The following is a 12,705-nucleotide window of genomic DNA, read 5'->3' on the forward strand; positions in this document are numbered from 1 at the left end:
TTGCTCTAGCACCTCCTGAAGGCAGACCCCTAGGAACTGCATTTCAAGCCAAAGTGTGTCAGTTTAGGAGGTTGGTCTCCGGTGCTAGACATTTTTAAGAACCCCGCCATCGATTTGATTTAGTGATAAATGACAAATTCACTTATGAAGGTTTTACAACTCAGGGTCAACTTTTTAACCGTTATCCAAGCTTTTGACCACATCTGCTGTATTTCTTTCATGGATTGTGCAATTAAAGGTGCCATATGTAAGCATTTTAGTTAAAAACACTCTAAAATCGACAAAACTACCAACAGAATGAGAAGAAATAACAGTTGTACGCATTGTGACGTATCGTGTTGCAGAGATATCTAGGGAAGTTAGCATGCAAACCAGCTCACCCGTCCCATCCCGGTCCCATCCCTAGCTGCACATCCAACTGAGCTAACATGCTAATGTCAGCTATAGTTAGTAGCAGTCATGTGGTAGTCTGGTGATATGCACTATATTTGTTTTACATTTTGCCCCTTTAAGCAACTCAACTGAGCAATCTCCAAGCCTATAAGATAAAAGGCTAGGCACGAGAATAAAATTCAATGCTTGATTCATGAGGTCAACAAAAAAGTTCTGGATTATCATTAAGTTTCTTTTGAGTGCCTTTAAATGCATCATGATGATAGTATGTTATGAGAACAGGTATGAGGCACATCTCAACACAGCGGGCTCTGTGATGAACAGATAAAGCGCCCCTCTTACAGTATGAATCATCTTTCCTACCTGCGAGGAGAGAAGTCAGCTATTACCATTAACATGTCAGGTCCTCTGCCTCTACTTTGGCCACTGTTTTATAAGTAGAGACAGGACAGCTATTACAAATGTCAACTGGCCTCCATTTCTCCGCATTGTCTGAGATCCAGCAGCAGGATGCAATTTAAATAAACACAAAGGAAACAGAGCGTTTGATATTCGGAGCACATCGGCTCCGGGCCGAGGAGAGGGAGCCCCAGATCCTCATGTAAGCCCTCAAAAAAAGGAAGAATTACATCACAGATGTGCAGCAGGAATACAGCGCCTTCCCCACCGCACTTCCACACCACCACCCTCTTTGTCTCTCTGTGCTAGAGTAGCACAGCAGGTAGCAGAGATAAGACTTTTGTCTAAGGACCGTTTCCACTGTGAAAGCACTTCTACCACACTTTGGATTACAGTTCCTCTGTTTGCTGCGGCAGCACAACAAAAGACATGGCATGGGAGCGTGATATTCAAAAATGAAGGGCTATTTCTGGAAATCAAATACGAACACAGAGTGAATGTGCATAACCAACCAGCAAACACGGATAGATAAACAACTTCACTTCTCAGAGTGCTGCTATTCTAATTTTTAAGCAGTTGGCCAAACAGATCAAACCTGCGGTGTGTGTGTTCCTCATACAGATAGAGTGTGGTCAAGGTAAGAAAGTATGTCAGCTACGGGCATGGTTTAGGTGCGATGACAAGCGAGGGTTGGCGTTTGAAAATGGCAGTGAGCACCTGTTGTATTTCACAGAGGGACAAGCAAAGAATGGCACTGCAGGCGTTTCTCAATAGGAAAGACGTATTTGCCATTCGTTTGAATGACCGACTGGCTCTGCCGGTGGGAGCGGCTCCTACTGCTGACCTGACCTGTTGAAGTTACCCCCCGATAGACGGTGATAGACCAATGATTCATCCAATCACCTGCCAGGCATTTTCTCAAAGTGCCTGTCCTTTTCCAAGCACTTTCTAGCAGCACCTTCCCAGATGGTTCAGTGTAACGAACCATCTGCTGCATCAAGGGAAAATACCCCTGAGGGCAAACAGCTTAATATCTTACATCTCTGCTGTTTAATGTTGCTTTGTGGCCTCTTTATTGTCGTGATTTGAGCTTTTCCTGTTTTATCTTTTAGCTTATATCCTCATATGTCATGTTTTCTGTTCCACTTCCTGTCTTTGGCTGTTTTCCTGCCTTTTTCTCTGTGTACACCAGAGTTTCATTTGTTTACTAGCTGTTGTGCACTTAGGTCTGTCTTTTTTCCTCTCTCTTTGTCCCACGTCATTCCTGTTTTGTTCCTGGTATTTCTTTGTTTGCTCCTCATATTCTCTGGCCTTGTTTTTTTTTTTTTTTTTGCTCTCCTGTCTGTGATTTCTTTGTTCCTTTCAGGTTTGTTGTCAGTTTTGTATGTCTCTTTCTGCCTGCCCTCAGTTATTTGCATCATGGATTGTGAATGCTTTTTGTTTATTGTCTGCCTCTGTGTCTGCTTTTTGGTCTTTTTTTCTTTAAGAAGTGAGAAAACTTCAGCCAAAGAGTGATAATGTGTAAAGGGCCTGAAGAAGTTAGAGAAAAACAACATCTACATGTGAAAAAGACAAGGATAAAACTATAAGATTTCGAGTAGAAGAAACATCTAAACCGGACCTAAGGCTTGACTTGCAATCCTTTTGGATAATCTTCACCCAGGTTGGGAACCACTGTATTCCACTGAGACTTTCCAACAGTCCTTACAATATGTGGCTATGTATTTCAGCTGTGGGTTTTATCTATATAGAGAAGAACAGTGAGACTATTTGTTATCAGTGGGAAAAAAGGACCTTCCCCAAAATGATTTCTGCATTCTGGTCCACTGAGTCTGCTGCTGATGGAAAAAAAATTGCTTTCTTTTCTCTGATGTGAAATGGCATGATTGTTTATTTCTGTGCATCATCAGTGAGTGTAGACAGATAACAATTCTATGTGACTGTCGTTGACTTGACATTTACTGTTAATGTTTTTCTCTAATTGTTTCTGTTCACATTGTGCCATGCGTATTTGGCTTGTAAGCCGTGACATTACGGAAAAAAAAAACAATTCTAGGAAACACTTTAAGCAATTAAATAAACCAAAGTATTACAGTGACTGAACACTGACAGGTTCTTCTTGAAGGTTTGGACACAGTGTGCTGTTAAGTTGACCCCTACGCATTGAAATTCTTCTCCTCTCCCTGTGGCCCTCTCTAACTTTTGTCTGTTTTTTTTTAAAAAAGTGCTTTATAAACATTGTTTACTTGCTTGCTTTGGGTGCAGTGACAGTCTCCTCACCTGAATCTCTGTCTGGGCGTCTGCCTCTCTGGACTCTTGCACAGGTGGCCGATGTAATAGAGGGGGAAGAAGAGGCAGTTCCAGGTGGTGGCGAACCAGGTGAGGGTGAAGGGGGCGTCAAACTGCTTGAAGGTCAGCTTGGCCAGCTGGGTGGACCCAGCCCAGGACGAGCACACGCACATCACCATGGCGACTCCCCACAGGGCCTTGCGTACCTGCACAGTTGTTACTCTGATGCAGCAGTGGAGCCTCCGTCTGCTGGAGCCGGCCTCTGCTCCTGCCGCGCCGCCGGTCGACTGTGGGTCTGTGGTGCCCACCACATTCTCCCTGGTGCGCTCTTCTCCTGTAGACAGACAGAATAATACTGACAGCTGATCTTTCGTTATGATCTGGAATAATTTTTCCAATCTTGCATCAACTGAGTGTTATTGTCAATTGTTCAGATTTCTTTTCCATTCCAGTGGACATAACCATCCGTCTCCACCCACAAGTGGACAGCAGTAGAGTCACAGTCCCTTTTTCTTTTTCGTGAGAAACTGAGGAAGTGTAAGGCACATTTTAATCTATTAATCATATTGCTATAGTACATAATTTAGTTTCAACTATGTTTGAAGTAAACATGAGATGTTAAAGAGAGACAAGTTTGAAATTTTGAATCTTGAAAAGATTTTACTCAGGATGTCAATGTCAACGGACTGCTCTGGATCAGTTTTCTAGAGTTAAAAGCAGCTTATAATGCATCCCTTTGCTTATGTACACATAATATTCAACTAAGGGGACTTGTTTCTTGAAAAAGGTCTTGATATTTGCACTATGAGGTGGTGTCTTTTGTTCAGATTCGCCATCCATTGGAATGGGCAGACAAAATAAAATAAATTACCCATAAGACAGAAATTAATATCTTTTTTAATTGCCAGTGAGTTATGAGTATATTTAGAGCAGAAATAAACCCATTACAGCCATATTGAATTTGTGTTCGGAACATAATTGGCTTGAATGATTCTGATTCAAGCTAATTTTTCATTTGGAGAAAGGAAAATATATATATTTTTTCTATGTTGGATATCTTTGTTAGTGGGGTTCTTTTCTGAGTAAGTGACAGCGTATATGGGACAATCTTCTATCTGTGTGATGGACCTCAGGTCACCCGCGTCTTGACATCCTTTTCCAGATAAAAATAGACACTTTCCCAGTTTAATTGAACTTGAAGGTAATCAATCAGACATCTGAGTTAAAAATGTGGTGATCAAGTGTGACAGGCTGCAGCCTAACAGAGGACGAAAGAGGGCAGATCTGATATCCAATCCAAGACGACCTCTTCTCCACCTCACGAGTTACAATGACATGCCTGTGTGTGTGTGTGTGTGTGTGTGTGTGTGTGTGTGTGTGTGTGTGTTTGTGCTCATCCGAGCACACAGAGGTGCACGCACAGCAACACTTAACTTTCTATTGCTCCTGTCACAACCTGATAGCCGCCATACTTCTTCAATAACGTGTGAATTGAAGCAAAGTGTTGACGTGCTGTTTTGTGTCCCACTCACTCCCACTCCGTGCTTCAAAACTGATTCCCTCACCAAGGTCATTTAGTTCTCTTAAATCATTGAACTTTCTTTATGGATTTACTGTCTACTCCATGAGACGAGTCAGTTAAAGCTGAACAATCACGTGTGAATATATAAAAGCTAATAAGTGTACAAGTTGAGGTCCTCTGTGGGGACCTTTATTCTGCAGACAACAATAGATACATAAATCACGCTGCAGATTTTCATTCAGACAGGTTATCTGCATTAGATAACAAAGGACATCCGGCACTATCATCAGTAAAGCCCTAATAAATCAGAGCCAAACCTCATGACCACAACGAGGTCCCTGGATCAACCGTTTCATAATGCTTGTATAACATGCGCCATGCATCTTCTGCAGCTCCCAGCAAGTTAAAAAATGAGGGCTCTCCCTAATGGTGCCCCCAGAGGTAATGATGTGCCGCAGGGAGCATTTCGTTGATTCATCTGCACTGTACACCGCTGACTGGAATACAGAAGGCACTTCTAAAAGGCTTCAGAGAGACAAGAATAAATCTAAAGTCGGACTTACACTGTGGAGATTATTGTCAGACAGCCTCAACAGGAAAACTGGAATGCACTGTTGGCACTATGCTCATGTGATTTGTGTGATCAGAAGGACACATACTGTCTGATAAACCGGCTTGCTACATATTTTACAAACGAGCGGCATAAGAGGGTGTCCATCATGCCCAATGAGGCGACTCATTCTTCCTGGGAGAGCTGCCACTGACCTTGCCGAGTGGCCCCATCATATCACAGATTAACTTCCTGATGACTATCGGCTCCTATGCTAATGCCCCCGGCTTCCCCAGGCCCTCGTCCTGTGAGCGCACGTAAGACTATTATCTCTGTTTATCTACTGCCTAAACAACAAACACGTGATGCAATTAAGATGAAATTATGCTGCATTATTTGGACATCCTGAAGAACGCTCCCTGCTGCTGCTGCGCAAGCACCTGACAGCTCTGAGAGTCCCGCAGCAATGAAAGATGATTCAAGATCATTTTCTAGTTATCGCGATGAAGTGATGAATCAGCAAAGGCCAGGAAAAGAGACGGACACAAGTGGATGTCTGTCAAAAGTCTCGTGCGCAAGGGTGAGAATTAAGTTTCTCTATTCTGAGCCCCGGGCCTCTTTGTCTTGTGCTGAAGGTCATCTCTTGTTTACGATGTTCAGTGGTTTTTTTTTGTCCTTTCTGGGCCTCCGTCCCACATCCCGTGTTCCTGGCCACAGCTCTGTACTGCAGCACAGTTTAATCTTCTGAATGCAGCGACGGGCCAAGCCAATCAGCCCCCAGAGAGCCACCAGGGCCCAGCTAAGCATTTCCAGCTCTGGCACATGTGAACACACTTAGTGAAGTGTCATGACAACATTAAGTGATTTCATATTCCTGTCACACAGCCCGCACCCGTCAATGGAGCTGTTACTAGCCTCGGATTATAATACATTCTCTCTCTCACTGAATTTGATAAATTATTAATTAAAAGGGTCTTTGATTAAATGCTTGGACTTCAATGTAGATTCATGTGATAACCACTGAAGCACTTACTCAATTATTCAAACGTAAAGCACATTTGTTTCTTTTTTACAGTAGCCCTGACGCTGACTAATGATACTGTATCAACCTTGACTGCCGGGGATGAACAGTTTGGAGCACCACTGGACTCATCAGTGTGAGAGAGCTGGGTCAGTAGAGTGGCTCCTCCGCTAATGACATTTGAAGCCATTACTACCACGACTCACCAAGAAAGAGTATCCTTTCCTTAACTGCTTAATGATTAACTGGAAGCTTTTAACCTTATCAGATTATAATCCACCGTCAACCCTCAAGGTCAGGCGTGACACAACGATGACTGCGGTAATAAGCCTCAATGCAACATTTTCTTTATTTTTGCTGTTGTTGTTTCTTTACTCAATACGTCATGAATGTAGATTACTGTGTTAGCACAAGGGCTGCTTAATTAATAAAAGTGCTGGAATCGCAATGTGGCAAAGACATGTAAACAACAACAACATGTAAATCAAATGATTTTTTGATAAAGGTCAAACAGCATTTTAATGAAGTGCTCAAATCGTGTTCTCCACATGTGCTACATGATGCTACAACTTGCTGCTGTCATGCATTGCAGTGAGAAAAACAAAACAAAAGCAGGAAGTTAAACGAGTCGGGATGAGCGAAGAAATGTGGTCAACACAGGTTTTCTATTGGAGGAGAGATTTTAAGTTTCTCTCAGAGGTAGAATGCTAGCTAACAAGCACCGTCAGATGCTCCAAGATGCCTCTCTTGGTTGCTGATTTCAGGCTGGTGAAGCATGGATGTAATCATCCAGATTTTGAATCATGAATATCCAACATGTTTGATTTTATCGGGGCGGCCCTGTTGAGTCTGTGAGCAGTTTGGGAGGCTGGATCTGTAATCCTCTCACATTACCAGACAATCTGTGCCTAACAGCATGTTTTGAATGGGCACTGCACTAGTCATCATGATTGTGAAAATTCAAATTGGGATGCTCAAATAATCAATCACACTCGTTGCGAATCATATAACAATCTGAATATCTTTTTTTAACCGTATCATGCAGCCCTAATTAGCTTATTGTGGATTGTTTTAGTCTAGATCAGCACTAATTCACCACATTCACTGTCAAAATGCACTAAAATCACCCGAACAGGCATCTGTGAAATCACTGGCGACAGCAGGAAAGTGTTTGGCATCCTCGTGGGACCAGCTTCGGATCCACTCTGACAGCCGTGTATTGCTTCTCCTTGTTGCCTGCTCAAACCTATTCATCCCAAACACTCAGCTAAAATAAGGCCTTCTAACGCCATGGAATTCATTATGAAAGCTAACGGTGGTCTTAAGATGATTTTTCTCTGCGCAACAGTATCAATGAGATTTTAAACCTGCTGGGTCGCTATCGCTGCAAACTTTATAACACTTTCCTTCTTAACTGAACTCTGGGGAGAAAAATGCACTTGTTTTGGGGGACACTTCTCCACCTGTGTAAAAAATCTATAGATGAATCAGTCTTGTAAACACCAGTGAATCAATCTTTATTTTATATGCTCATTTGTCTCCCTCTGGTCTTTAAGTACGCTGAGCACCTCATGGGCCGGGCATTGAGTATACGTCCTGTTCCCAGCAGGGTCAAACCCCCCCGTCCCCCCACTGGTGTTGAGATTTATCTGGCCATTAACTAGCCAGTATTCCAGTTTTTCCTCCATTTCCGCCATGCTTCCCTGCTCATTCCCACTCCCGCTCCCGCTCTACTCCCTCCCCCTGCAAACTCTGCAGTGCAGATCTCTCCTGCTGATAGCTGCAAATCCCAAACGTGCCAGCAGAGCCCTGCCTGACTGCTCGCTCTTGCACTTCACAGAACCCGGCCGCGACATGACAGGCCCAGAAACCCTGCTATGTAGCTCCCTGAACAGGCCGCCGCCCACACCAACCACCGCTCTCTCTGCCGCCCTGCCACTTCCCGGGACAAAGATCCTAGAAGGCAACAGCGACGATGACATCAGACTAGGGTTGGTTTGCCGGGGTGGTCGTACAACTGTCGGGGGACTGTTTCACCGGGACTCAGTTTGAGACGCCGAGGTAAGAGAGGTCTGTCTGTTTGGCAACACCTCTGTGGGAGTCTGAGAGCACTGCAGCGCTCTGCCTCAGTGGTTCAAGAGGGTAAACAGATCAATCAACGACACACACTTCAGTTCAGAGCAAGTCTTCTCCTTGTTTTACTGTCTGCTGGGCCTCGGCACGGTGACGAATATAAATTGACTGGTGACTCATTCTGTCATGCACATAATCAAACATTATAGTGTGAAGTCTTTGATACAGTTTATATTAAGGACTTCTAGGGGTAAGTCCAATTCTACACATTAAAGTGTGTTTACAAGATTCGGGAATACTGCTGTGTTATGTGAAAAAAGGAGTAAAAAGTATTTTGTGGCATTTTTTTAAGATGTGTGTAATCAAACAGATTGCCTCCAGTGATGTCACTCCGTGCCTAAATTGCATTATGGGTAATGTGGGCGTCAGGTTCGCCAAAGGAAAAAGAGTGAGCAGAATAAAAAAGGCATCTGGCTCTGCTGTATCGCTTCCGTGCAACAACCTGGTGCCTACATTCCCCACAATGCAACTTGAGTGACATCCCTGGAGGCAATTCATCAGATTACATGCAGCTTCTTCTGGAGCCAAAAATACTTCATACTTCTTCTTCACATATGCAGCGGTACTTGCTGAGACCTATAAAAACACTTTAATGTGCAAAATTGCTGGCATTACCCTTGAAATGTACATCTGGCTGGAATAATATAGATTTTTTTCAAACGCAGAAAGAGATTCATTGTGCAAATGCAAGATAAAAACACTTGCTCATCTTTAAATGTATCTTTGGCTGTCACACAACATCAATCACTGCATCAGTTCTGTTCATAAAAATAAATCCTTCAGTCTCATGTTGGCTTATGCAGTTTGTCACTTCTGACATGCAAGTCAAAGTCGGAGCCTTGCAGTTTGTATTTGCTTAAAAAGACATTTTCAAGGTATTGGCTTCGAACTATGAACTACAAATGTCACATTAGACATTGGACAGGGGGATGGTAGTTCGGTCAGACAGACAGGCGGCACACAGACAGGCAGCAGTCACTGTCTCTGTAATCTCTCTCTCTGACGGACAGTGGGAGTCCGTGATACTTGCCTGTGACAGTTTGGTCAGGCCAAGCTGTCAGTCAGAGGCCTTTCAACACACCACAGCAGGCTCCTCTGACAAGCCTGTCTTGCTCAATAACAATACAGAGAGACGGGCGGAAAACACACCCTGCTGCGCCAAACCAGCTGATAGGTGGGACCACAAGGGCTGAGGGGACAAAGGCCCAGGAGGGCAGACAAGGGCGGGACGACTGTTACTGATCCCGTTCTCCTTAGTTCCAGACCGGTTTCTCCTTCAACCTCAGAGGACAACGGGGCGACTTCCTCTCGGATTGGCAAACTTTTTTGTCACCGCCCTCGCCCGCCCAGCTGGTTCAACAGATGCTGGCGATGCAGGTCACTGCCGCGGCCCTCCGATGCCTCATCGGTTGGTGACACGACAAAACGCCGGTGCATGCCGGCCAGAGATGATTGCTGTTGTTGTTGTTGTTGTTGTTGTTATTTGTGTGCGTCTGTGCAATACCAATTACTCATATTTGGCAGCGGGTGCACTGCCCAACAGATTCGAAACATCCCTCCCTCTCTCTTGCAGTGAATATAGCGCGATGGACCTGCAGTTTAACAAACTGGCAAGAGTCCCAGCACTTTCCGCGACAAATCAATATTTAAAAGATTGGCCACAGCGTCCCTGTTGAAGTAATGGATAGGCAACCAGCGCAGGTGTGCACTCTGAGTGTCTGCCCAAACAGTGGTTTCACTCGCTCCCTGCACCTTTAAACCACTGCTAATGCAGGGACTCTATCAAACTCACGTGAACCTGACTCAGGACTTCACTATTTTTAGATACATCTCAATCTTTCCTGTATGTATAAAAGCCCCCTCACAGTTTGATGGCTGATTCGTTTTTCAATGCATTAGAAAGAAATAGGGAGTTTATTAAATGGGACTTAGATGGAGCGAAGTGCCAGCTAAGTCATTTTCACAGATGAAATGCTGCGAGGCACGCAGGACGCATTTCTGCTGACGCTAACTGGTCACAGTTACTACAACTGCCGTAGGGAGGCTAAAAATATTTTTGTTATTTCAGCTTTGTAATAATTAGCCTTCTAGGCACACCACAACTCGAATCTGGTCAGCTGGCTGTGTTATACATTTGCAGAGGACCGGCAGCATTCCTGCATCCTGAAGGAAGCTGTTGGATCAACTCCTTCAATTTAGGATTAGAGCTTAGAGTTCGGTCTTTACTCCTTTTGCAGAGGACTGCGCTCAGAGATGAAAACACTACTACGCTGCTACAGAGGGCATTTTCTGATACAAAAATAAGAATGAGATTCTGAGCCATGGCAGCAAACCTCAAATGAACCAATTTAGCTCCTCACATCAATCCGTCTATTCAAATCTCATTAATTACAACGAAACTGAGCTTTTTCTCCGCCTCTTAATAAAATAAAAGCCCTGTAATTGAGTATTCATTGCACGCTTATCGAGCAAGAAAGGCCTGTTTCACTTGCTTTGAAAACGAATCTAGACGTTACTCCTCGGACCGCCATCGAGGTTGATCACTGTCAAAGGATGAAAGTAAGACATTTTAAAGGCGCCTCCCAAGGAAGTCGTCACAGCTCCCGTTGATCTGCTAGCGCCATGGACGCAGGTGAAACACACATATGCTTGACCTTTCTTTTGGCAAGGTGGAGGCTTATCTCCATACTGAGGCTGTTGCTGTTCACACACGCCTGGACTTACATTTACATACAAATAAGACAACGAGCACGAGATGCAGGATTCTATTCATGTGCTTTCCCGAGCGCACTTGAAGTAAACACGCCGTGTTATTTTCTCGTTTAACAGCGCCGACCGTTCAGGTTTTTTTGTTGTGTTCTTCGCCCTCTTCAATTGACAAAACGAGTCATGTGTTAAAAGTTTTAATCTCACTACCTTGTGGCTCACTCGCTCGGTGGTGAACGCTGCTGCACCGCTGCTTAATGCACCTTCAGTTGAGACGGAGACGACAGCGTGCGCAAAGAGCGAAGGCACACGGGCCAAATTAACCAACTTTCATCCGTCGCTTGAAACAACATCCACACAAAGCATCCGTGTGACACTTTGCCTCTGCTGCGTCTCTTAAAACATCTCTGAAATCATGAAGCAGACGGAATAAAAGCAAATCTAATGATCGTCTTCCTCATTATCCACCTCGCAGGGAAGCGCTGGAGATCAAACACTGTGTTAAATGAGTTCATCAACCGTGCGCGAGCATTCTTAGTTCTCCATCCTTTGGCTGACACACTGTGGTTGAGTTGCATGGAGCCTTGGGGAAATGTTTAGTGAGCCCATAACAGCGGCTGGTGAAATATGACTGGCTGCTTCCTGGGGGACGCATGCACCCTGAATCACTTTTAACACGCGGCTGCTCTGTTTCAAAGCGTGTATTGACATTTCAGAGATTAAAAGGGGCTTTTATGAACTTCTTACACCCTGGCGACACAGGAGCAACACAGACATTCCCCAACAGACATCATCACCAGAACCAAACTTGAGGTGAAATCAATAGTTATCATCCATGGGCTGCTGGCCGGCTGAATTTGTCACAGGAACAGATCGAGGAAGAGGTAAATACAGCAGATGAAAAACGTACAGCTGTAGGCAGTAGAGAGGCCTAGAAATTGGCTTTTGTGACAAACTAAATTCAGCAGCAGAGGTGCAGTGTGTAGGAGGAACAGGGAGCTAGTGGGGTAAATGCAATATAATGTTCGTAATTGTGTTTTTCATCCATGTGTAACGACATGGACCTCAGAATCGGTGTGTTTTTGTCACCTTAGAGGAGGGTTTCTCAGTCCTGCATGTTGGTAAATGTTTCCCTGCGGCCGATTCAAATGAATGGGTCATTCTGCTGTTCGAATCAGTCGTGTTTGAGCAGGGAAACATCGAGACACATCCAGAAACAGGATTAGAACATTGGCCATGTTGCACCACCACGTTTCTACAGTAGCCCAGATTAGACAAAGCAAACACATGCGCATTCAGGGGAGGGCTGAGGAGGAGGGTGGTTCATTTGGCTGCATTTTAATCTGACTGTTAGTGCAACTGGAAAAGAAAGTGGGAGACATGTTGCCAAGTTGATCATATGACGCTGAAACTGGCGGACGAAGGTCAACGTTGAGTTGATGGTAAAAAGAACTTGAACTAAGCCAAGTTTTAAAGTTTGGCCCACATGTAATCTGTCATACAGTATTTTAGGTTGTACCCAATAAATGATCTGAGCGTTAAAATGCAAAACAACCTCTTTTTGGTGTCCACGCTGCTCCCACATTCTGACTTGAAGCACATGAACACGCCGAAGTTGGAATATTGACCTCCTACTAAGGAAGTGGGAACATGAATGCAGCATAAGCTTGTCGTTTAGCGCTTATTTCAGGT

General features: G+C 44.3%; 1 protein-coding gene across 5 annotated transcripts in view; it reads right to left on the reverse strand.

Annotated features, from left to right (window-relative positions):
* slc35f3b (solute carrier family 35 member F3b) overlaps nucleotides 1-12,705 on the reverse strand; it is a 59,172-nt gene that overhangs the window by 11,313 nt on the left and 35,154 nt on the right. For all 5 annotated transcript variants that reach the window (XM_037123382.1, XM_037123385.1, XM_037123383.1 and 2 more), the window contains one exon: nucleotides 3,073-3,415. In XM_037123382.1, the coding sequence (XP_036979277.1) occupies nucleotides 3,073-3,415 (343 nt within the window). The remainder of the gene's footprint in view (nucleotides 1-3,072; nucleotides 3,416-12,705) is intronic.

This window comes from Acanthopagrus latus, chromosome 15, assembly GCF_904848185.1.
Source record: "Acanthopagrus latus isolate v.2019 chromosome 15, fAcaLat1.1, whole genome shotgun sequence".
Taxonomy (NCBI): Eukaryota; Metazoa; Chordata; class Actinopteri; order Spariformes; family Sparidae; genus Acanthopagrus; species Acanthopagrus latus.